General features: G+C 44.7%; 1 protein-coding gene and 1 non-coding gene across 2 annotated transcripts in view; both read left to right on the top strand.

Moving 5' to 3' along the window:
- The window catches only part of LOC126456542 (gustatory receptor for sugar taste 64a-like), a 164,830-nt gene that overhangs the window by 78,249 nt on the left and 59,279 nt on the right, over positions 1–27,302 (top strand). The window contains exons 5-6 of the mRNA XM_050092290.1: positions 4,297–4,451; positions 12,453–12,477. Coding sequence (XP_049948247.1) covers positions 4,297–4,451; positions 12,453–12,477 — 180 coding nt within the window. The remainder of the gene's footprint in view (positions 1–4,296; positions 4,452–12,452; positions 12,478–27,302) is intronic.
- Positions 18,455–18,645, top strand: LOC126458719 (U2 spliceosomal RNA). The gene has a single exon (XR_007585703.1). It is a non-coding gene; the product is annotated as a U2 spliceosomal RNA (small nuclear RNA).

Here is a 27,302-nt window from a genome sequence, read left to right as displayed (position 1 = left end):
GAAAACCTGCCTTCGGGCAGAACACTATGACGATGATGAATACGCTTAATAAAATGTTCCGGGCTATTATGCCGTGGTCGAATGGATTTTACTTCAAAATCCGACGTTTCGTCGCCATCTGTGGAGGACATTTTCAAGGGGTATCGTAGCTTTGTTGAATGTCCGATTCACACCCTGGCTCGCTCTGGCTAAACCAAAATTCCGCTTCCGCGAGCATCCACGCAGTGGAGTGACGTCACATGTTTTGAATAGGCGAGCGCAGTCAACACCGACTCAAAGGAAGGCCTCGGCGCTTGTTGGTGACGTCACGTCAGCTAGGCACGGCGCACGCCAGGTCTGTTGCAGGCAGAAACGCCTGGGCGTGCTTATCACTATATATCTCTTATTGTTGGACAAACTGTTTGGTATTGTTTTGGATTCTACAGTTTTATTTAGATGAAATATTTTCTTACTGTCGTAAAGCTACGAATGAAGATCATAGTTCTGTATTACTGAATCCTGTCGAAACAAACGTACATCAATATGAGAAGATGCTTTGCCCCATTGCAAGCTTCGGAAATTTTACATTCAAGAAACTATATTTACTTGATCCATTTTGTTATCGAAACTTACCCCAACCACCTTACAATGAACTCGTTTATTTTATTTATTTATTTATTTTCGTTTGACATCGTCACTGGAAATGTGAACTAATTTACGTGCGTAAATGTCTAACTGTTGCCAGTCATTAGATTACAGTCGTTTTCAACGAAAGGAATTCTAAACAGGAAACAAGATAGCTTCATACATCGAAAATACTGCTGAGCTTACACTTTTTTAAACATGCACATTAGAAAAGATAAATTTCCCCCCTTGCAACTGAAAGTTGAAACTTAATAAGATAAAAAAATTTTATTTGATAAAACAAATATCTCTGTTTTGCCTCTTCTTCTGTCCCCCACCCCCTCCCCCAAAGTGTACAATCGCAAGATATTTCATTAACATTCAGTGCTCCTCACCCCATAGTCAACCAAGATACCTAAAGAAGAGCACCAATATGTTCACAGTTTCTTGTAAAAGCAACGCAGTACAAACGTAAATTCCTCAGATTTACAAATAAGGTAAAAAAACACGAATTCTGTTGTTGCTGGACCATGAAGTTGTTTTTGTATGTCAATCCTTAAAACAGGTGGAAATTTAAATTCAGGAGTACACTATTTGTTAAGAAGTGTAATGAATTGCACAATTAATTGATTGCAGAAATTTCTCAAAACAATGTGTGTTGGTCAACTACCGCCAATAGTTTCACATTTTCCTGTGTCAGAGAGGGAGACACCACCATTATGAGTATGCCTGCAACAGACCTGGCGTTCGCCGTGCCTAGCTGACGTGACGTCACGAACAAGCGCCGAGGCCTTCCTTTGAGTCAGTGTTGGCGCAGTTGACCATTGTAGATTGCCGTTGTCCGCTTTTGCTGTCATCCCACGGTGGAAGACTGGCACACATCTTCTTAGTCACCAGAATCCAAATATCATTCAATTTCAATCCCTCCTCCCTCATATAACGTTCCTGGGGTGTTTTGCAAGTTCTATGGCCTCTCTGAATAGCCTTTCATGGTATCCGCTTGTGGCTGCTAGTACAAAAATGAATGTGCTGGCCTCTGCCAGTCTCCCCACTTCTGCAATTGCCCTTGTTCTCTTCGAGTCGTTTTTTGACAGTTCTATTTGTACCCACTTACACCTTCCCCCAACTACACAGAATCCTATAAATTCCAGCTTTTTCCAGCGGTTGCCGAGAATCCACAGCCGATTTTAGGTGATCTTGTATCTTCCGTGTAGTTGTGTAGATTACCGCAATGTTAGGCTTTTTCAGGATTTTTCCTATGCGGTCAGTCTCGTCCTTAATGAATGGCAGGAGAACGTTCGATTTCACCGGCGCTTGAGCATCACTGTAATTTTTACGCGGTGGTCTTAATGCTCTTTTCACCTCTGTGAACGAATAACCATTCTTGAGAAGTGCACTGGTGATATGTTTTAATTCTTCGTCAAGCAGCTCTGGTTCGCAGATTTTCCTTGATCTATCCGCTAACGTTTTTATGATGCCTCGCTTTTGGTGCGGCTGGTGGCTCGAATCACGGTGTAGGTAACGGTCTGTGTGCACGGGTTTTCGGTAAACCGTGTGATCTAAGCTACCACCTTCTTTCCTGAAAACTATCACAACAAGAAAATTAAACGTACACCTACTTCCTCTTCCTCCACGGTAAACTTGCGTATTCAAAACACGCAACGTTACGCCACTGCGCGCAAGCCGAATTTAGCCGTAGTCAGTAGCGATCCAGGGTGTGAATCGTACATTTAACAAAGCTACGACCGCCACTGAAAAGTCTTCCGCAGATGGGGCTGAAAAATCGGGTGTTAAAGTGAAATCCATTCGACCACGATTCAATGTCCCGGAACATTTTATTAATTGTGACATTTCTGGCCGTGATGATGAACATAACCTGAAAATCTCACCGGAAAAATCAGAGTATGGTAATATCAAGAGCACCTCTAACATGTAAGTAGAAGTAGACAGTATGTCGACTGAACAACTGATGAGCTTAACTGATGAGCTTTAATTATCTGTGGACTGTTCACCAGCCACAAAAATGGGCCTGCCAAAGACCGTCGTTATGTTGCCCCTCGCAAAGCAAGCTGTCGTTCCGACTGCGAAACGTATCTAAATGAACGCCAGAGGGGAAGGGCTCGTTCCATTGACGCCCTTTAGCCACCTCCAGGGACCCTGTCGTGTCCATTCTGAGTGGCAGCTTGTCTAAAACGTTTTCCTCGGTCACTTACAAGAAAAGCGCCTCATTTCAATGCTGGTCGTCACTGGAATGAGATTTTCACTCTGCAGCGGAGTGTGCGCTGATATGAACCTTCCTGGCAGATTAAAACTGTGTGCCGGACCGAGACTCGAACTCGGAACCTTTGCCATCTGCGGGCAAGTGCTCTACCAACTCACGCCCAGTCTTCACAGCTTTACTTCTGCCAGTACCTCGTCTCCTACTTTCCAAACTTTACAGAAGTTCTCCTGCGAATCTTGCAGAACTAGCACTCCTGAAAGAAAGGATATGGCGGAGACATGGCTTAGCCACAGCCTGGGGGATGTTTCCAGAATGAGATTTTCACTCTGCAGCGGAGAGTACGCTGATATGAAACTTCCTGACAGATTAAAACTGTGTGCCGGACCGAGACTCGAACTCGGGACCTTTGCGTTTCACGGGCAAGTGCTCTACCAACTGAGCTACCCAAGCACGACTCACGCCCCGTCCCCACAGTTGTACTTCTGCCAGTACCTCGTCTCCTGCTTTCCAAACTTTACAGGAGCTCTCCTGCAGGAGCTGTGAGAACGGGGCGTGAGTCGTGCTTGGGTAGCTCAATTGGTAGAGCGCTTGCCCGCGAAAGTCAAAGGTCCCGAGTTCGAGTCTCGTTCCGGCACAGAGTTTTAATCTACCAGGAAGTTTCTGGTCGTCACTGTTATCACCTCCATCGCAGACGTGTCAACAGAAGGCATGATATGTTGTGAACAGCGGGAGGGCAGGGAAAGGGGGGGAGGGTTACCATCTTGTGACACGGACATGGCCAAAGTGGCGTTGGAGTGAACTGTTGTGAAATTTCATGCCAATGTCACATCATTAATTCGTCTTACACCTCATATGAACTTCTGAGCTCTAGCCTTTTATATCGCATGTGTCGATACTTTGCTGTTCGAAGTGCCGCAGAGCCCAAGGGAGACGTTGCAAGGCGCCACGCTTTTACCCAGTTACAGAGAGAAAGGCTGTAGGCGCTTTTGAGCCAGATTTTACACTTGGAAGTCGCTATGGGGAAAAATGACTGGGTTTCAAATGAAGTGACCCTTCAATACTTTTTGGAATGTACATGTGATAGTCTTGTCAATACGTACTCCCCAGTGCCAAATTTGAGATCCGCACCTAAGCCTATGTGGTGCTCGAACCCACGAGTCAGAAAGGTACGTAACACAAGGTACATAACAGTTTTAACGACTGACACTTAAGAAGCGGCCGGCCGGTGTGGCCGAGCGGTTCTAGGCGCTACAGTCTGGAACCGCGCGACCGCTACGGTCGCAGGTTCGAATCCTGCCTCGGGCATGGATGTGTGTGATGTTCTTAAGTTAGTTAGGTTTAAGTAGTTCTAAGTCCTAGGGGACTGATGACCTCAGATGTTGAGTCCCATAGTGCTCAGAGCCATTTGAACCATTTTTGAACTTAAGAAGCTACCGTTGAGACAGTCGTCAAACTTTGGGTGACGTGTGCAGATGCTGACGCAGAATGAATGGCGTCGCCTTCGCGAAGACTACGACACACTCTGCCAGTTGACGAGGGACGTGGACAGCTCCGTCTGCAACATCGTGCTGCTCTCCTGCGCCAACAACCTGTACTTTATCTGCCTCCAGCTCTTCAACAGTCTCAAGTAAGTCACTACTACACTACGTACAACCGATGGTAATACAGTTTTAAAAATCACATCGATAAAACAAAACGACGACGATGACACTTGGAGGTATCCTCATCTACATGCTTATTCTCCAGTGCCACACGTCTTTTTCCAGCACTAGATCCCGGTTGTAGAAGTCTGCATTTTAGCTGTTCAAGAAACCTTCCATCTAGAAAATCACTAGATCGCCATTCTCGAAATGCCTGCCACGAAACGGTTTCTTCATCAAAGGAAAACATAATAAGCCACTGGGGTACATTTTAAGAGAACACAGGTCTAAAGCAAAATTTCGTAGCCAAAAGAAGCGGCACGTGCAACTGTATCCTGCACAGATTGATACAGTGAACTTTCATGGAGAAAAAGACGCCATGTTGGATACCATCCCGCGGCACTTCTTCTTAACAGTCTGCCGTATCTGCGTCAGGTAATTTCGGTAGTATGCTTCTGTGATTGTTTGCTCCTTACGAGTATAGCCCGTTAGCACCACACTTAATGGCTCTGAGCACTATGGGACTTAACATCTGAGGTCATCAGTCCCCTACAACTGAGAACTACTTAAACCTAACTAACCTAAGGACATCACACACATCCATGCCCGAGGCAGGATTCGAACCTGCGACCGTAGCGGTCTCGCAGTTCCAGACTGAAGCGCCTAGAACCGCTTGGCCACGCCGGCTGGCAACACGACACTAAGGCAGTCCCAAAGAAAACTCGGCATCACATTGCTTGATGGTGGTTGGGTCTTGCCATTCTCTGGTGGTGGCAATTCCACATATTTCCACTGCTTGCTTTGCTTCTTTGTTTCGGCCTCATACTGATTCATCCAGCACTTCTATATCTACTGTAGATCTGCATACATTCTTCGCAAGCCACCGTAGGGAACATGGCGAGGGGTTCCTAATACGACTACTACTCATTTCCTTTCCTGTTCCACTCGCAAATACAATGAGCGTTAAACGAATGTCTATAAGCTTCCGTACGAGCAATAATTTCTCCCCCCATATCTTCGTAGTCCTTAGGCGAAACGTACGCCGGCGGTAATCGGAAACTGAATTGTTCTGCAGTCGGCCTCAAATGCTAGTTCTCTAAATTTCCGCGCAATAATACGTCACGATAAGAGTGTCCTGTCCTCCCCCCCCCCCCTCCCCCCCATCCCCGAGCGATTCCCATTTGACTACACGAAGCATCTCCGTAATATTTGCGTGTTGATGGAACCTACCGGTAACAAATTTAGCAGTACGCCTCCTCATTCCTTGGATGTCTTCCTTTGACGTGGTCTGGTGGGCATCCCAAACACGCGAGTTGTTCTCGAGAACTGGTCTCACTAGCGTTCTATACGCCATCTCCTTTATACACTCCTGGAAATTGAAATAAGAACACCGTGAATTCATTGTCCCAGGAAGGGGAAACTTTATTGACACATTCCTGGGGTCAGATACATCACATGATCACACTGACAGAACCACAGGCACATAGACACAGGCAACAGAGCATGCACAATGTCGGCACTAGTACAGTGTATATCCACCTTTCGCAGCAATGCAGGCTGCTATTCTCCCATGGAGACGATCGTAGAGATGCTGGATGTAGTCCTGTGGAACGGCTTGCCATGCCATTTCCACCTGGCGCCTCAGTTGGACCAGCGTTCGTGCTGGACGTGCAGACCGCGTGAGACGACGCTTCATCCAGTCCCAAACATGCTCAATGGGGGACAGATCCGGAGATCTTGCTGGCCAGGGTAGTTGACTTACACCTTCTAGAGCACGTTGGGTGGCACGGGATACATGCGGACGTGCATTGTCCTGTTGGAACAGCAAGTTCCCTTGCCGGTCTAGGAATGGTAGAACGACGGGTTCGATGACGTTTTGGATGTACCGTGTACTATTCAGTGTCCCCTCGACGATCACCAGTGGTGTACGGCCAGTGTAGGAGATCGCTCCCCACACCATGATGCCGGGTGTTGGCCCTGTGTGCCTCGGTCGTATGCAGTCCTGATTGTGGCGCTCACCTGCACGGCGCCAAACACGCATACGACCATCATTGGCACCAAGGCAGAAGCGACTCTCATCGCTGAAGACGACACGTCTCCATTCGTCCCTCCATTCACGCCTGTCGCGACACCACTGGAGGCGGGCTGCACGATGTTGGGGCGTGAGCGGAAGACGGCCTCACGGTGTGCGGGACCGTAGCCCAGCTTCATGGAGACGGTTGCGAATGGTCCTCGCCGATACCCCAGGAGCAACAGTGTCCCTAATTTGCTGGGAAGTGGCGGTGCGGTCCCCTACGGCACTGGGTAGGATCCTACGGTCTTGGCGTGCATCCGTGCGTCGCTGCGGTCCGGTCCCAGGTCGACGGGCACGTGCACCTTCCGCCGACCACTGGCGACAACATCGATGTACTGTGGAGACCTCACGCCCCACGTGTTGAGCAATTCGGCGGTACGTCCACCCGGCCTCCCGCATGCCCACTATACGCCCTCGCTCAAAGTCCGTCAACTGCATATACGGTTCACGTCCACGCTGTCGCGGCATGCTACCAGTGTTAAAGACTGCGATGGAGCTCTGTATGCCACGGCAAACTGGCTGACACTGACGGCGGCGGTGCACAAATGCTGCGCAGCTAGCGCCATTCGACGGCCAACACCGCGGTTTCTGGTGTGTCCGCTGTGCCGTGCGTGTGATCATTGCTTGTACAGCCCTCTCGCAGTGTCCGGAGCAAGTATGGTGGGTCTGACACACCGGTGTCAATGTGTTCTTTTTTCCATTTCCAGGAGTGTAGATGATTATAATTCTCCCAATAAAAAGAAGTCGAGCATCCGCATTCCCTATTACCAACTTGACATACTAATTCCATTTCATTTCGCTTTGCAACGTTACACCTAGATATTTAATCCTTGTGACTGTGTCAAGCAGCGCTCTGCTAATGCTGCATTAGAATGATACACGATTGTCTTCTACCTCATCCGCACTAACTTAACGTTTTTCTACATTTATAGCAAGCTGCCGTTCATCATATCAACTAGAAATTATGTCCAAGTCATCTTGTACCTTTCTACAGAAACTCAACTTCTTCCCTTACACCACAGCATCATCAGCATACAGTCGTAAATTGCTGCTCACCCTGTCCGCCACATCATTTATATATGAAGAGCGACGCTTTATAAATCCCTGTTGGTTTGTGGGCAGAAGCTTTTCTGTTTCGAGAAACTTATAGGAAATTTATTATATTCGAACACAGAATATGGTCGAGAATTCTGCAGCAAACCGATATTAAGGTTGTTGTTGTGGGTGTGGTCTAAAGTCCGGAGACTGGTTTGATTCAGCTATCAATGCTACTCTGTCCCGTGCAAGGTTCTTCACCTCCATGTACCTACTGCAACCCATATCCTTCTGAATCTGTTTAGTGTATTCATCTCTTGGTCTCCCTCTACGATTTTTACCCTCCACGCTGGCCTCCAATACTAAATTGGTGATCCCTCGATGCCTCAGAACATGTCCTACCAACCGCTCCCTTCTTCTAGTCAAGTTGCGCCACAAGCTCCTCTTCTCCCCAATTCTATTCAATACCTCCTCATTAGTTATTTGATCTACCCATCTAATCTTCAGCATTCTTCTGTAGCACCACATTTCGAAAGCTTCTATTCTCTTCTTGTCTAAACTATTTATCTTCCACGTTTCACATCCATACATGGCCATATTCCGCCAACCAGCATCAGATTCCCATCACACTGACGAGAAAGTTGACCAACGGCATTGTTTAGCGACCAGTGACCGATCTCAAAATGATGCAGTTTGCGTAATTACATTGCCAGGATACTGATCCAAAAGATCGGTAAAAGAGATCTCAGGGATGCCGAAATAAAAGTTTAATAAAGTAATAGCTTATTGAACACTACTAACGTTTTGTTGTGGCCACCAAACAAATCGTCGGCAACTCTCCTTCGCTGCAGCCTGAAAAAGTTCTAAAACGCGACATAATAAATTGAGATGTGGCATTAATGGAAAGGAAAGTAGGTTCTTCATTTAAATACGTGTGTTGTAATTAAATTAGTGTAATTATTTAACGAAAAGTTACAGATACGAGAGCGACACTCACATTTTGTGTAACAGCCATCGAAAACAAACGAGAGAGAGAGCTCACAGCTCCTGCTTTTATGTAATCCAAAAATTAATTACGGCGACTGCCTTCAACTTGTTTTACAGAGTGTAAAGTTTTAATATGTAAACATTTCTCTGGAACATTTACCATCCACAGGACGTGTGGCATGTAACTGAAAAAGTGTCATGATGGTCTCTAAAAGGGCAGAAGATTCCGGACTAGCCCCCACTCGGATCTCTGGGAAGGGACTGCCAAGGGGGAGGTAACCATGTGAAAAAAGACAATAACCAGTTAAGTCGGAACATTCTACGAGTCGGTGCGTGGAATGTCGGGAGAGTTTGGACACGGTAGGGAAGCTAGAAAATCTAAAAATTCAAATGTGCAGTCTAGATTTAGTGGGGGTCAGTGAAATGAAATGGTAGATAGATAAGGATTTCTGGTCAGACAACTATAGAGTAATAGCAACAGCAGCAGAACATAGTATAGCGGGAATGGGGTTCATTATGAATGGGAAGATAGCGCAGACAATGAGTTACATTGAACAGTTCAGTGACAGGGTTGTTCTCATCAGAATCAAAAGGACACAAACGCCAAAAACAATAATCCAGGCGTACAGACCGACGTCACAAGCAAAAGACGAAGAGACAGAGAAAGTATATGAAAATATTGAACCTGTATTCCAGTTCTGTGGCCGAGCGGTTCTAGGCGCTTCAGTCTGGAACTGCGCGATCGCTACGGTCGTAGGTTCGAATCCTGCCTCGGGCATGGATGTGTGTGATGTCCTTAGGTTAGTTAGGCTTAAGTAGTTCGAAGATCTAGGGGACTAATGACCACAGATATTAAGTCCCATACTGCTCAGAGCCATTTTCTGTAATTAAGTACGTCGAAGAGATAGAGAAAGTATATGAAAATATTGGACCTATAATCCAGAATGTAAAGGAAGATGATAATCCGTTAGTCATGAGAGACTGGAATACCCTAGTAGGGGAGGAAAGAGAAGCTAGAATTACGGGAGAAAAAGGGGTTGGTAGTAGGAATGAGAGAGGAGAAATGAAATGATCGTATGGCATTGCTGGCCGGGAGGCCCCATTCGGGGTAGTTCGGCCGCCTTATTGCTTTTTAGTTGACGCCACTTCGGCGACTTGCGAGTCAATGATGATGAAGAACACACAACACCCAGTCATCACGAGGCAGAGAAAATCCCTGACCCCGCCGGGAATCGAACCCGGGATCCCGTGCCCCGGAAGCGAAAGCACTACCGCAAGACCACGAGCTGCTGACGGAGAGGAGAAAGACTAGTGGAGTTCTGCGATAAATTTCAGCTTGTTATAGTCAATATAAAATTCAAAACTCACAAGAGGAGAAGGTATACTTGGAAAAGACACAGAGATGTCGAAATATTCCAGCTGGAATGCATAATGGTCAGACAGATTTCGATGTCGGATACTGGGTATAAGACGTACACAGAAGCAGATGACTCAAATTACCGTTTAGTACAGGTCAAGCCTAGGCTGAAGTTCAAGAATATCGTCCAGAAGAATCAATGTAGAGAGAACTCAACTGAGGGGTGATGAGGAGATCTGTCTAAAGTTCTCTAAGAATGTACGTACTGCGATAATGAATACTACAGAGGGCAGTTCAGTTGAACAGGAATGGATATGTCTATAAAGTGCAATAACAGCAGTTTGACAGAAGCATATAGGTATACAGAAGGTAACTGCAAAGAAACCTTGTGAACATAAGAAATAAACACCGAAGCGCCGAAGAAACTGGTATGGGCATGCATATTCAAATACAGAGATGTGTAAACAGGCAGAATACAGCGCTACGGTCGGCAACGTCTATGTAAGACAACAAGTGTCTGGCGCAGTTGTTAGGTCGGTTACTGCCGCCGCAATGCCAGGTTATCAAGATTTAAGTGAATTTGAATTTGATATTGCAGTCGCCGCACGAGCGATGGGACACAGCATCTCCAAGGCAGCGATGAAGAGTGGATTTTCCCGTGCGACCATTTCACGACTGTTTCGTGAATATTAGGAATCCGGTAAAACATCAAACCTCCGACATCGCTGCGACTGGAAAAAGATCCTGCAAGAACGCGAGCAATGACGACTGAAGAGAAACGTTCAGCGTGACAGAAGTGCAACCATTGCGCAAATTGTTGCATATTTCATTGCCGGGCCGTCAACAAGTGTCAGCGTGCGAATCACTCAACGAAACATCATCGATTTTGGCTATCGGAGCCGAAGGCCCACTCGTGCACCCCTGATGACGGCAAGACACAAAACTTTACACCTCGCCTGGGCCCGTCAACATCGACATTGGACTGTCGATGACTGGAAGCATGTTGCCTGGTCGGACGAGTCTCGTTTCAAATTGCAGCGATCGGATGGACGTGTGCGGGTGTGGAGACAATCTCATGAATCCATGGACCCTGGCCGCACGGGATTAGCCGAGCGGTCTTGGGCGCTGCAGTCATGGGCTGTGCGGTAGGTCCCGGCGGAGGTTCGAGTCCTCCCTCGGGCATGGGTGTGTGTGTTTGTCCTTAGGATAATTTAGGTTAAGTAGTGTGTAAGCATAGGGACTGATGACCTTAGCAGTTAAGTCCCGTAAGATTTCACACACATTTGAACATTTTTGAACATGGATCCTGCATGTCAACAGGGGACTGTTCAAGCTGGTGGAGGCTCTGTAATGGTGGGCAGCGTGTGCAGCTGGAGTGACATGGGACCCCCGATACGTTTAGAAACGAGTCTGACAGCTTACTCGTACGTAAGCATCCTGTCTGATCACTTACATCCTTTCATGTCCATTGTGAATTCCGACGGACTTGGGCAGTTACAGCAGGACAATGCGGCATCCCACAGGTCCAGATTTGCTACAGAGTGGCTCCAGAAACACTCTTCTGAGTTTAAACACTTCCGCTGGCCACCAAACTCCCCAGATATGAACATTATTGAGCATATCTGGGATGCCTTGCAACGTACTGTTCAGAAGATCTCCACCCCCTCGTACTCTTACGGATTTATGGACAGTTCTGCACAATTCATGGTGTCAGTTCCCTCCAGCACTACTTCAGACATTAATCGAGTCCAAGCCACGTCGTGTTGTGGCACGTCTGCATGCTCGCGGGGCCCTACACGATATTAGGCAGGGGTACCAGTTTCTTCGGCTCTTCAACGTAGTAGTTCAGTCGATCAGCGAAAGAAGTTACAGAAAAGTTCAGGTAAGATCAGGAATACAGCAACATGAGTCACTTGGTAATGAAACAAATACGAAGCAGGAAGTGAAGAAAAGCAAAGGCGAAAAAAAAAAAGTGAAGGTCTCCAAAAAGAAATGGTCGTTGGAACGATTGGTTCACCATATAGAAAAAGTCAAAACATTTTAAGTAAAAGCAAAGGCGACAGCATTTGGAGTGCATTAATAATTTCACTGTTAAGTGTAGAGAAGAGAATTGATGGCTGAAACGAGTGCACTGAAAGCCTCTGGTTATGTGACTGAAGAAGAAGTGGAGGACAGTATGGAAGACTTAAGGGCTCTAGTACTACAGTACAACAGAGCTTTTGAAGACTTGTCATCAAATAAGTCGGAAAGCATAGACAATATTTCTTCAGAATTTCTAAATTCAGTTGGACGATCAAACAACCACTGAAGTTGGTTTGTAGAACCTATGAGAGTGGACCTTGGAGATACACCATCAGACTTCGGAAAATATCATCCACACAACACCAAAGACTGCAAGGGTAGATACGTGCACGTCTGGCTTAAACTTCTGGCATCCTTATTGATGCAAAGAATAACAAACGGAAGAATGGAGAAGAAAACTGAGAATCTATTAGATGACGATCAATTTGGTTTCAGGAAAGGTGAAGGCACCAGAAAGACAGTTAAGACGTTGCACTTGCTAATAGAGCTGACGAAAATCAAGTATCTTTAGGGATTTGTCGACCTGGAAAAAGTGTTCGACAATATAAAATGATGTAAGATGTTAGAATTTCTCAGGATGATAAGTGTAAGCTATAGAGAGAGAGACGGATAATGTACAATATGTACAAGAACCACAAACAAAAAATAAGAATGGAAGACCAAAGACAAAGTTTGTGGATTAGAAAGGGTATAAGAAAGGGATACAGTTATTTTGTCTTAGTGCTAGTGGGATAAGACAGGTTCTGGGGCCCTTTTATATCAAATTGATATGCTAATTAATCAAACTGATCAATTAAACCACCCCTCCCCCTGCCCTCCCCTTAACCTGTTGTTCTGCCAAGTGGTTTATGACCCCATGGCGGTTGACCTGGCGGTTTATTTATGACCCCCTAGGGATAATCTGCACTTTGAGAAACCCCGCCCCCCACCCATCTGACTTCCCTCCACCTCCCCACCCCTTTGTGGAAAAGAACACTTTTGTTTGTCACCCCTCCCCAGTTCTGTTCTGAGCCTCTTTTGGCCGTCCTAGGAAGCCCCCCAGACCTCACCTCACCTCCCTCACTTCCCCCCCTCCCCTCACCACCAGGAAGTAGGCAGGAAAAAGTCTGTACCGAGCTGCTGAAGAGGAAGGATCTCATAACACGAAATTGAAGTCAATGTCAGTTGATATAATAACATATTATTAATTTCAATTTGCATATTCTTTATTTAATCAGTTTGTTGGAGACAGCGCTTCTCCTCTCCCCTCCCCCACTTGGGTAAAGCTCAGGTCTGCACCCCCTGCCCCCCTTTCCATGATGTGATATCTGTAAGCACCGAGAAATGGAATGAAGTGCGATATATTAGCTGCTGTTTTGGGTTACCTAGCATCACCAAATGCCAGCTCCCAGAACTACCGCAAGACTGTAGTGTGTGAGGCGCCTGTCCTCTGGGCCATACAGAGATTTTAGATTAGATTAGATTAATACTTGTTCCATAGATCATGAATACGACACTTCGTAATGATGTGGAATGTGTCAGGTTAATAAAAAGTGTCTATACAAGATATTACATTACACAAAATACTACATGACACTTAATATTTTTAATTTTTTTGTGGGGGTTGAGGAAATTACCCACTTACTATATCCAAAAATTCATCTAATGAGTAGAAGGAGTTGCCATTAAGAAATTCTTTTAATTTCCTTTTAAATGCTATATGGATATCTGCCAGACTTTTGATGCTATTAGGTGAGTGACCAAAGACTTTTGACAGCATAATTTACCCCCTTATGAGCCAAAGTTAGATTTAACCTTGAGTAGTGAAGATCATCCTTTCTCCTAGTGTTGTAGCCATGTACACTGTTATTACTTTTGAATTCGTTCAGATTGTTAATAACAAATTTCATAAGTGAACATATATATGGTGAGGCTACAGTGAAGATGTCTAGCTCTTTAAATAAGTGTCTGCAGGATGATCTTGAATGAGTTCCAGCAATTATTCTGATTGCACGCTTTTGTGCAATGAACACTCTTTTACTCAGTGATGAGTTACCCCAGAATATGATGCCATATGAAAGCAGAGAATAAAAATAGGTGTGGTAAGCTAATTTACTGAGATGCATGTCGCCAAAATTTTCAATGACCTCAATAGCATAAAAAGCTGAACTCAAACGTTTCAGCGGATTCTCAGTGTGTTGTTTTCCAGTTCAACCCCTCATCAATGCATACACCTAGAAATTTTGAATATTCCACCTTAGCTACCGATTTCTGATCGAAGTCCATATTTACTAATGGTGTCAATCCATTTACTGTGTGGAACTGTATATACTGTGTTTTGTCAAAGTTTAATGATAGCCCATCTGCAGAGAATCACTTAATGATTTTCTGAAAAACATCGTTTACAATTTCACCAGTTAATTCTTATCTGTTGGGTGTGATAGCTATACTATTATCATCGGCAAAAACTACCAGCTTTGCATCTGCGTGAATATAGAATGGCAAGTCATTAATACATATTAAGAACAGCAGAGGCCCCCAAGACTGAACCTTGCGGGGCCCCATTCTTGATTGTTCCCCAGTCTGAGAAATCACCAGTTTTTGCATATTATGTGAACTGCTTATTTCAACTTTCTGCACTCTTCCAGTTAGGTATGATTTAAACCATTTGAGCACTGTGCCATTCATACCACAGTACTTGAACTTATCTAGAAGTATTCCATCATTTTCACAATCAAAAGCCTTTGAGAGATCACAAAAAATCCCAACGGGTGACTTCTGGTTACTCAGAGCAATTAATATTTCATTAGTGAAAGTATATATAGCTTTTTCCATTGAAAAACCTTTCTGGAAACCAAACTGAGATTTTGTTAAAACTTTATTTTTACAAAGGTGTGAAGCTACTCTACAATACATTACTTTTTCAAGAATTTTGGATAAGGCAGTCAGAAGAGAGATTGGGCAGTAGTTGTTGACATCAGATGTATCCCCTTTTTTATGCAGCGGTTTAACAATGACATACTTCAGTCTATCTGGGAAAATACCCTGCTTCAGAGAGCTATTACATATGTGGCTAAGAATCCCACTTATTTCTTGGGAACAAGCTTTTTTATCCTGCTGGAAATGCCATCAATTCCATGTGAAACCCCTGTCAGGGACCATACAGCCCACTGGAGAGAATATGCTGCCTGAGGCCGCACAGCCCATTACTGGGAGCTGTGGCCGTTGATACCAGTCTGAGCAGACACATGTGCCTACCTGCCTGATCTCCTTTTGTTCTCACAGCCCTGAACAAAGCATCAGGTGGTGGCATTTCTTTGGCCAGGAAATTCCAGACTTGCTTCCCAGCTGTTTCTCTCTCTCTCTCTCTCTCTCTCTCTCTCTCTCTCTCTCTCTCAGGCGGTTAGTTCCTGTTTGCCACCTCCTCTCCCTCCTTGTGAATTGGTGGGAAACGCTCAGTCTTCATTGAGCTGCTGGACTGGGAGGATCTCATGAACACAAAATGGGTGGTAAATTAGGGGAATATGTTTATTTATTTCAACATTAATAAATTAAATTAATTAAAGTTGTGGGAAATAATGGACTGTGGTACTCTGTAGTTGGGCAGGAATCATAGCCCTCTTTTATGACGTCACAGGACAAAGGGGGACCTGGCACAATTACGATGTTGAAAATGGCGGGAAATAGTCCTTTTGCACTACACTATTCACGTTAATTACTCAACACTTTATGGGAGTCAAATATATAGCCTAAAACACTCACCACCTTCTTACAATGATTCTTCTTCGTAATAAAATGTACATAAGCTCTTCACATTTGAGAATCACACACATACATTTTGCAAATCAAGTAATTACATTTCCGCCACAAATAGAGCATAGCACTGAATTTGTCCGAGGTTGTTTATGCTCTGACGATTGAGAACACAAGGACTCTCCTCCACAGGCTGGTCGATTCACCGCCACCACAACGTTTCCACCTTATGCTAAACATATCTGGCCACAAAAAACCTTCCGATCATACACAGTTGTGCTCGCGAAGCATGCTCCATCTACCGACTGCAGGAGTGCCGGGACCCATGGCCGTGCCAGCTGGGAGAGGACTAGAGTCCCGCACATGCGTCAGTCACGCCGGCAGTTGTGCCCCCGTCTCCCAGTATCCACACACCAGCTGTACCATAACTCAGAGGCCAGAGGGTCGTCACCTTAGCCGGCCAGCCGCCGACCAATCAGTTTACATGGGTTGAATAATCGACCAGCGCAAACACTCGCCATCTTGAATCTTATCAAATTTCCACATAAAAATCAAAGAATACACACAACACATGTGTGTGCTTCTGACGCCGCTCTCCAGTGTACTGTTTAGTTCGCTATTCAGCCGTCCAGATGGTGCCGCAAGCACCGCCATCGGGAACTGCCCCCACAACTGCGGGCAAGAGCCGACTAGCCGGAGCATTTCTTTGTACCCGTCGGTCATGCGAGGCTGCGGTAAGCCACGGCTTCCGGTCGGCCGAAGCCTCATGACCAGTTCTACACTGGCCGTGGCGCACTGCAAGACAGGCAAGTGCGGCTTGAACGTACAGTTCTAATTGCAATCCCACCCCTGACATAGAATCCCCCCAGTTTAAAAAAATCCTCTTTACCCTCTAATTTCTCGTGCAAAATGCGGAGTCCAAACTTTTATACTACACTACTGGCCATTAAAGTTACTACACCACGAAGATGACGTGCTACAGACGCGAAAATTAACCGACAGGTAGAAGATGCTGTGATATGCAAAAGATTCGCTTTTCAGAGCATTCACACAAGGTTGGCGCCGGTGGTGATACCCACAACGTTCTGACATGAGGGAAGTTTCCAACCGATTTCTCATACACAAACACCAGTTGACCGGCGTTACCTGGTGAAACGTTGTTGTGATGCTTCGTTTAAGGAGGAGAAATGCGTACCATCACGTTTCCGACTTCGATAAAGGTCGGATTGTAGCATATCGCGATTGCGGTTCATCGTATCGCGACATTGCCGCTCGTGTTGGTCGAGATCCTAAGATTGTTAGCAGAATATGGAATCGGTGGGTTCAGGAGGGTAATACGGAACGCCGTTCTGGATCCCAACGGCATCGTATCACTAGCAGTCGAGATGACAGGCATCTTAACCGCATGGCTGTAACGGATCGTGTAGCCACGTTTCGATCCCTGAGTCAACAGATGGGGACGTTTGCAAGACAACAACCATCTGCACGAACGGTTCGACGACGTTTGCAGCAGCATGGACTATCAGCTCGGAGACCATGGCTGCAGTTACCCTTGACGCTGCATCACAGACAGGAGCACCTGCGATGGTGTACTCAACGACGAACCTGGGTGCACGAATTGCAAAACGTCATTTTTCCCGATGAATCCAGGTTCTGTTTACAGCATCATGATGGTCGCATCCGTGTTTGGCGACATCACGGTCAACGCACATTGGAAGCGTGCATTTGTCATCGCTATACTGGCGTATCACCCGGCGTGATGGTATGAGATGCCATTGGTTACACATCTCGGTCACCTCTTGTTCGCATTGACGGCACTTTGAACAGTGGCCGTTACATTTCAGATGTGTTACGACCCGTGGCTCTACCCTTCATTCGATCCCTGCGAAACCCTACATTTCAGCAGGATAATGCACGACCGCATGTCTCAGGTCCTGTACGGGCCTCTCTGGATACAGAAAATGTTCCACTGCTGCCCTGGCCAGCACATTCTCCAGATCTCTCTCCAATTGAAAACTGCATGGGCAGCTGTACCTGTACACGCCATCCAGCTCTGTTTGACTCAATGCCCAGGCGTATCAAGGCCGTTATTACGGCCAGAGGTGGTTGTTCTGGGTACTGATTTCTCAGGATCTATGCACCCAAACTGCGTGAAAATGTAATCACATGTCAGTTCTAGTATAATATATTTGTCTAATGAATACCCGTTTATCATCTGCATTTCTTCTTGGTGTAGCAATTTTAACGGCCAGTAGTGTAGTTATTTTCGAAAAGAGAAGAAATCATAGCGTACAAAGGCCTTCACATCGCTAAAGTATTGTTCTTTGTTGGGTCTTGCCCACTCGTCCCGTATAGGGAGCCTAAAGGATGCTGCATTCTCGGAATGCTATACAACAATTCAAGGAAATAGCTTTAGTAGTTTTATTTCAATAAAACAGACTGACACTACTTAACTTTGGATTTAGGACAAGTGTCGCAAGCAATGGGCGACAGGCAATATAAATCAGAGTCCTGTGATATACGCAGTGTTCAGGCAAGTGTGTCACACAGTTTGTGGATCACTAACAACTGTTCTCGTAGCATTTTTTACTAGGCTGCACTAATACTCCTTGTATCCTTTCCGCTTCTCTGGTCTTGCGTTCTTCTTCTTCGTTCCGGCGCTTGTGATTACCCCAGAACATTCTTAGTGTGAAAATCCTGCACTAGATTATGACATAGGCTATATTTTTTTCTAAGTATTTTCTTATCCAGTAAAAAAATCTGTTCTTATCAGCTTAATACCTGTTACGTTCTCCATCACAAGACTAGAATGTTAAACTCATTTTTGGCTCATGATGGAGTCCTAAGAGCATGCTCTAGCTCTGTCACAGGATGCCTTATCACTTTCGAACTCTCTTAACGCAGCCAAATACCTCATCATCTACGAAGTCTTTTAAGGTAGCCAAACACCAGCACAGAGGAGTTGTAAGTTAATACTACGAATACGAAGTGCAAAATGGCTAAGCAGGGATGGCTAGAGGACAAATGTAAGGATGTAAAGGCTTATCTCACTAGGGGTAAGATAGATACTGCCTACAGGAATATTAGAGAGACCTTTGGAGAAAAGAGAACCACTTGCATGAATATCACGAGCTCGGATGGAAACCCAGTTCTAAGCAAAGAAGGGAAAGGAGTATATAGAGGGTCAATACAAGGACGATGTACTTGAGGACAATATTATGGAAATGCAAGAGGATATAGATGAAGATGAAATGGGATATACGATACTGCGTTAACCGTTTGACAGAGCGCTGAAAGACCTGAGACGAAACAAGGCCCCGGGAGTAGACAACATTCCATTACAACTACTGACGGCCTTGGGAGAGCCATTCCTGAAAAAACTCTACCATCTGGTGAGCAAGGTGTATGAGACAGGTGAAATACCCTCAGACTTCAAGAAGAATATAATAATTCCAATCCCAAAGAAAGCAGGTGTTGACATATGTGAAAATTACCGAACTATCAGTTTAATAAGTCACAGCTGCAAAATACTAACACAAATTCTTTACAGACGAATGGAAAAACTGGTAGAAACCGACCTCGGGGAAGATCAGTTTGGATTCCGTAGAAATATTGGAACACGTGAGGCAATACTGACCCTACGACTTATCTTAGAAGGAAGATTAAGGAAAGGCAAACCTACGTTTCTAGCATTTGTAGACTTAGAGAAAGCTTTTGACAATGTTGACTGGAATACTCTCTTTCAAATTCTGAAGGTGCCAGGGTTAAAATACAGGGAGCGAAAGGCTATTTACAACTTGTACAGAAACCAGATGGCAGTTATAAGAGTCGAGGGACATGAAAGGGAAGCAGTGGTTGGGAAGGGAGTGAGACAGGGTTGTAGCCTCTCCCCGATGTTATTCAATCTGTATATTGAGCAAGAAGTGAAGGAAACAAAGAAAAATTCGGAATAGCAATTAAAATCCATGGAGAAGAAATAAAAACTTTGAGGTTCGCCGATGACATTGTCATTCTATCAGGGACAGCAAAGGACTTGGAAGAGCAGTTGAACGGAATGGATAGTGTCTTGAAAGGTGGAAATAAGATGTACATCAACAAAAGCAAAACGAGGATAATGGAATGTAGTCGAATTAAGTCGGGTGATGCTGAGGGAATTAGATTAGGAAATGAGACACTTAAAGTAGTAAAGGAGTTTTGCTATTTGGGGAGCAAAATAACTGATGATGGTCGAAGTAGAGAAGATATAAAATGTAGACTGACAATGGCAAGGAAAGCGTTTCTGAAGAAGAGAAATTTGTTAACATCGAGTATAGATTTAAGTGTCAGGAAGTCGTTTCTGAAAGTATTTGTGTGGAGTGTAGCCATGTATGGAAGTGAAACATGGACGATAAATAGTTTGGACAAGAAGAGAAAGAAGCTTTAGAAAAGTGGTGCTACAGAAGAATGCTGAAGATTAGATGGGTAGATCACATAACTAATGAGGAGGTATTGAATAGGATTGGGGAGAAGAGGAGTTTGTGGCACAACTTGACTAGAAGAAGGAATCGGTTGGTAGGACATGTTCTGAGGCATCAAGGGATCACAAATTTAGCATTGGAGGGCAGCGTGGAGGGTAAAAATCGTAGAGGGATACCAAGAGATGAATACACTAAGCAGATTCAGAAGGATGTAGGTTGCAGTAAGTACTGGGAGATGAAGAAGCTTGCACAGGATAGGGTAGCATGGAGAGCTGCATCAAACCAGTCTCAGGACTGAAGACCACAACAGCAACGAATACTTTATAAATTCTGCAACATAGCTGATTTTATTACGGTGGCCATCTCTCCCTGAGTAGGTGGGAAACTAAAATTTCATTAAAAGATCTCGCCACAACAAAAAAAAAAATAAATAAATAAATAAAACTCCTGATTATCAGTCCAACTCGCGAATCATATCCGTGGCACTCTCACCTTCACTTCCAACCGCCCAGCGCCAAGTCGTTGATATCAAACTGATTGACTAATTAGTTACATTGAACATCAGAGCTCCTTTGCATGGTGAATAATTTCTTTCCTGGAGTCGGAATACACTTTCCACAACACTATTGGGAACCGGCATTTGAAGCTGATTGCTAGCAACATACGACTCGCATGAACATAAGATGCGAGAAATTAACGCTCATATGGAGGAATGTAGATAATCTTTTCTTTTTCCTCGCTTTATTTACGAGTGGAGTAGGAAAGCAAATAACTAGTAGTTGTACGGGGTACCCGCCGCCAAGCACCCTTTGATGGTTTGCGAAGTATGCGTATAGGAGATGTAGATGTAAATTTAGTTTACCTGTTAAGATGTCAGCCGGTCGGTGTGGCCGAGCGGTTCTAGGCGCTACAGTCTGGAACGGCGCCACCGCTACGGTCGCAGGTTCGAATCCTGCCTCGGGCATGGATGTGTGTGATGTCCTTAGGTTAGTTAGGTTTAAGTAGTTCTCAGTTCTAGGGGACTGATGACCTTAGAAGTTAAGTTCCATAGTGCTCAGAGCCATTTGAACCATTTTTTATTAAGATGTCAGTCTATCCGTTTATCGACATGCAAAACGCACAGAAGAATGCTGTCTCTTATTTATTTCTGCTGCTGATTGTCTCTTAGTAAAAACCTTCGTATTAGCCCCTAATTTCTCACTGCAGTCACTTCATGAGATGTATGCGAGAGGCTGTAATGTGTTTGCCCATACACTTAAAAGAAGCGGTATAGAGCTCACCTTCCAACTCCCTTTTCATCAAAATTTCGCTTACTTGCTATATTCGCACGAATCTTCCAGTCTTCTGTGTATAGCATTTGAATCCACCTGAGTAAGAGTTGCCCGCCAAGTCACACATCCCATCACGTCCTGGTACCACTGTGCCATTAGTTAGAAGACCTCCACAGGTCACTGACTAGGTAGAGAGCTATCACGATGAGAAAAATAGCACGCTAATGAAATTCACAGCCATGCAGATTATACGTGAAATGCACAAAGAAATTCAGAAGCATAGCAGCTACAACTCAGCATCATCGAATTATTGTCTATAAATATCACCCTGTAAGTATCTTAATCTCCTTTATAGTATTTCTACGTTTACTACGCTAGAAATACGACAGAGCAATGGTGACAGAGTCCTCATTGACAGCATAGTGTTTCGTGAGAAATATGTCACCTTTTTTCGAATGGAGAATTCCTCCATAGTACGAATATAGCCGGCAGGTGTGGCCGTGCGGTTAAAGGCGCTTCAGTCTGGAACCGCGTGACCGCTACGGTCGCAGGTTCGAATCCTGCCTCGGGTATGGTTGTGTGTGATGTCCTTAGATTAGTTAGGTTTAATTAGTTCTAAGTTCTAGGCGACTGATGACCTCAGAAGTTAAGTCGCATAGTGCTCAGAGCCATTTGAACCATTTTTGAAGTACGAATATAACAGTATCACAGAGTTTCCAATACACTATCCATTGAATCATTTACATTTGTGCAGCAGCCTCACATCTCCACCGCATAATTCATAGCTACTGAAAGAGTAGTGGGAGATTCGGGACTTAATCACAGCATTGCTCACGTGCTGGTTAATAGTAGGAGACCATGATACCGTATTCCGTCTAGAGCAGAGTGTATCAAATGGTTCAAATGGCTCTAAGCACTATGGGGCTTAACATCTGAGCTCATCAGTCACCTAGACTTAGAACTACTTAAACCTAACTAACCTAAGGACATCACATACATCCATGCCCGAGGCAGGATTCGAAACTGCAACCGTAGCAGCAGCGCGGTTCCGGACTAAAGCGTCTAGAACCGCTCGGCCACAGAGTATATCCACACGGGTGGTATGCATATACGTAGCGCTAGTTATTTATTTAGAAGGAAACCCCATACTCATCTAACTATCGTACAACGAGATCCAATTAACCAACAACTAAAAGCCAGACCAGATTAATGTCAGTGTTTCCTCTAGCAACAGCAGTCTTCTTAGTACCTCTTACACCTCGATCCAAATTTTAGTGCAATAGTCTCTGGGTGACATATAGACGGGATTTGTGGTCACTTGCCTCCTACACCATCACGTCTTAGTGGGCAGATCACAGCCCCCTTAAAAATCCATATAGCTAAATTTGAGCCTCACATACTCTTCTGCTTTAGCTCACGTCTTAACAGTCCTTAGTGCTTGGGTTGCCTTCCTTAAGATTCCAGCAAATTAATCTGAACCCAACATATGCATTGTACTTCAGCTCACTCGAGATGCGTATTGATAGACATTTTATGGCAGTTAACACTTCCGAGGGACAGTGTACAGGACTTCTACTCCTATTAATGTTCAATAGATTTAGTTAAGTTCAAGATAACTGCCAACTCCACCACAGGTTTTCCCGCCTGCTTGCAGAGAAATCCATCATCTACAAACATCCCACATCTAAAATAAATACAGTGCAAGCGGCTGTACAGTGTATGGTGGACGGTACATCGCACCAATATTATCGATTAACATCTATCCCTGACTTACACGCTGATCGAGTAAAAAATTGCCTACATACTTCCAGACATACCCTAATCTACCCTGTATGTTTCTGGGGAAAATACGTTGACTTTTCCAGAGACTTTTTCTTCTGTCACATATTCGAATGGAATATGCCAACCTATACAATACTAGCAGCATCCACATGATGCTTTTGTGTCAATGGTCAGTCTTGTCACACGAACAGACTTGGTCTTGCAGGATTGGTAGACAGCGACTATGTAGTATCGCGCTGTCGAAACGATGTTACTGTTTACCAGTACACATAATTTAACCACAAATGCGTCTATGTGTGTTAATGTTTGGATAGAAGCTGACAACGACCTTAGGGTTATAGTGGAAATTTAGAATGTATAGTGAGGTATTAAGATGGGGCTCATTCAAATAGAGTGGGGGAAGCTGTACAGCAAACTGACATATACAGGATGTTCAAAAAAAAGTGTCGAATACTTTGAGAGTTGGTAGCACTCATTGAAACAAGAAAAATAACTCCAGTAAACATGGGTCTGGAAATGCATACTTTCTGCGATAAACATGTATTTACAGGAGGTGTTCAACGTGATGTCCATTCATGACAATGCACCCCTCTGCTCTCTGATGTAATGAATGATGCAACCTTTGAAGTATATCTGGCTGTTTTTGTACCTGTTGACATACATTGAAGATGTGACCGTGCAGTGTCCACACAGCACTGATTGGTGTGGTGTAGACCAATTCCTTCAAGTGTCCCAACAACTAAAAGTCTAGGGAATTGAGGTCTGGGGAACGAGCAGGCCAAAGTGTGCCAGCTCCCTAACCCTCCCCCCCCCCCCTCCCCCCAACCAATACAGCAGTCCTGAAATGTTTGCCTCAGATGTTCATGCATATTGTGACGCAAGTGGTTTGGTGCGCCATGATGCATGAACCACATTTGCACTGGTTGCTGCAATGGCAACAGCCTCCAGCAGGATAGGCAATACATTAATGACGAAGTCCAGATAATACACCTCAGTTAATCTATTGACAACTATGCCTGCCCACACATTGATTGAGAATCAGCGGTGATCAGAGGGCACTCTGTGCTATGGATATTTTTCAGTGTAGATGGCACAGGCTATGTCCATTTGCTAAACCATAACAGACCATCATACCCGCTGTTTCACTTGTTGAGTAACAGGCTTCCGAGTGGTGAAAGGCGCTGCAGTCTGGAACCGCAAGACCGCTACGGTCGCAGGTTCGAATCCTGCCTCGGGCATGGATGTTTGTGATGTCCTTAGGTTAGTTAGGTTTAACTAGTTCCAAGTTCTACGGGACTAATGACCTCAGCAGTTGAGTCCCATAGTGCTCAGAGCCATTTGAACCATTTGAACCCTCGGGCATGGGTGTGTGTGTTTGTCCTTAGTATAATTTATGTTAAGTAATGTGTAAGCTTAGGGACTGATGACCTTAGCAGTTAAGCTAAAAAAATATAAATGTACTACACCATTTGTACATACAACCAGAGCAATAACAGTAAAAACGTGAGTGGATCCACATTCGGAAGAAGATAAAACACCATGACACATACCAAGGATTGACAGTATTATGGTCCCGGCAGAGGTTCGAGTTCTCCCTCGGGCATGGGTGTGTGTGTTTGTCCTTAGGATAATTTAGGTTAAGTAATGTGTAAGCTTAGGGACTGATGACCTTAGCAGTTAAGTTCCATAAGATTTCACACACATCTGAACATTTTTTGACAGTACTACACAATAAGGCACACAAACATGACGAGAACTAATGTAGCTTATAACACGACTCAACCACACAACTGACTGCAGACAACCTAATGAAAGGTGGAGTACTGCCGGACACTTGATGGAGCGCTAAAGCAACGACTGTGCTAATATCCGCAATCAAGTATCGCACAGCCCTTCCTATAAACACTTGTTTATCTTGGAAAATATGTGTTTCTGGACCCATGTTTATTGAACTTATTTTTCTTGTTTCGGTGAGTACTACTAGCCCTCAAAGTATTCGACACATTTTTTTGTACACACTGTATATCAGGGGGTAGTTAACCGATAAATATGATACATGCTGTTTCGGCATTCCCAGGAGGAGGAAAGGAGGCTCAGAACTGAACTGGAGAAAGGTGACAAAGAAAAGTGTCCTTTTTGCCAGAGGGGTGGGGGACGAGGAGGTGGAAGAGGAAGGCTGAAGGTTTCTCGGAAGATGAGATTATCTCCAGTGGTTCATAAATCAACCCCATGGTGTCTTAAACCACTTAGCAGGACAACAGGTTAAGGGGTGGTGGAGAGGGAGAGGTGGTCTAATTGATCAATTTAATTAATTAACATATCTATTTGACATCAAAAGTACACCAGAACCCGCTTTAAGCCACTACTTCGACTTTCAATGTATATATCGAAGAAACCTTAACGTAAATGAAAGAAAGATTCAGAAGTAGGACGAAAGTTCATGGACAAAGAACATCAGTGATAAGATTTGCTGATGACATTGCTATCCTTAGTCAAAGTGTAGAAGACCTGTTGAGTAGACTGAACAGTCTAATGAGTACAGAAGATGGATTGAGAGCAAACCAGAGAAAGATGAAAGTAATGAGAAGCAGCAGGAACGAGTAGACTAACTCAAGGAATTCTGCTGCCTTGGAAGCATAATAACATGACAGAAGAAGCACAGAGTTCATAACAACCAGTCTAGCACTGGCAAAATGGACATTCCTGTAACAAGTCTAATTGTATCAAACATCACCTTTTATAACAATATGAAGAATATACGTTTGAAGCACAGAGTTGTATGTGAGTCTTGGCCTGTGGAAATACCGGGTAAGAGGAGAGTCGACGTGTTTGAGATGTGATGGACTGATAAGATAGGAAATGTATCAGCGAAGAGAGTATGATACAGAAAGCGTTGAAAAGAAGGGACAGGATGGAGGGTCATGTGTTAAGGTGTCCAGGAATAATCACCATGACTCTTCAGCAAGCAAAAGAGGGTAAAAACTGTAGGACAAGACAGATATTGGAATATATCCAACAACTAGTAGAGGATATTGGGTATAAGTGCTACTGTGAGACGAAGAGGTTGAGGCAAGAGAGTAATTCGTGGCAGGCCGCATCAAACTAGTCAGAACACCGATGACAAAAGAGAAAAGAGAGAAAAGAAACAGCCTGTTTTATCTTTTTGCAGTGATTTGTATATTTGAAAAATGCCAAGCTTTACGTTGTTCCGGCGTCGACGTTACGCTATAGACCCCTCCGCCCCTTGTAACTAGCTCGGTTTAACAGATCTGAGGGCGGAGGAATGCATGAACATACCGCCACGAACAGGACCACAGCTAAGAAAATAACCTTGCAATCGAGAACAGCTGTGCATTGACACTGGAACAGAACTTGGGGGAAGAAATTTCCCATCTTGCGCAATGAATGGGACAGTGTTACGAAGAACGCTGTTCCCACGAAGACACCACCTGACACCCACCACTAATTAAGAGACGTGTCATGTCTTGGATACTGTGGTTTGTGTATTAGTATGATCATGTAACCTCATCGGACAAAACATTAGTCACTCTAGTGTTCACACGTAGGTGAAAACCGTTAAGCGTTTACAAATGGTGCAGCCACTGGGTCACGTGCTCAACCACGCGCGCAGTGCCTCAACGTGACCATAAGGCAGTAGCGACCAGCGAGATATTTATGTTTCAAGCGTTGAACGTAAATGTGGATAACAGTTAGGACGTAACAGAGTGGCAAAAAGGGGCAGTCACAGTCGCGTTTAGCCGTTATCATAGACATACGGTGTGTGAAGATGCTGGATTTATTGGTGTTCTGCGGCGGATTGTCCAACGTGTCTACAAGCAGTGGTGAATACACGTGACAAGGAAACACGAAGTCAGACTCGTGATCGGAAAAAGATCCTGACTGAGAGGGACCGGAGCCGTGTTTCGCTGCGTGTGAATCAAAATCGCTTCCAAACCCGACAGACATTGCTGCAGGCAGTGAAAGAAGGCCCATCACAACCTGGTAGTGAGAGAACGTTGCGACGGGAACTGCATGCACTGAACATTGGGACTGGAGCACCT

Source organism: Schistocerca serialis, chromosome 2 (assembly GCF_023864345.2).
Source record: "Schistocerca serialis cubense isolate TAMUIC-IGC-003099 chromosome 2, iqSchSeri2.2, whole genome shotgun sequence".
Classification (NCBI taxonomy): Eukaryota; Metazoa; Arthropoda; class Insecta; order Orthoptera; family Acrididae; genus Schistocerca; species Schistocerca serialis.
This window is presented reverse-complemented; position numbering and strand designations above follow the sequence as displayed.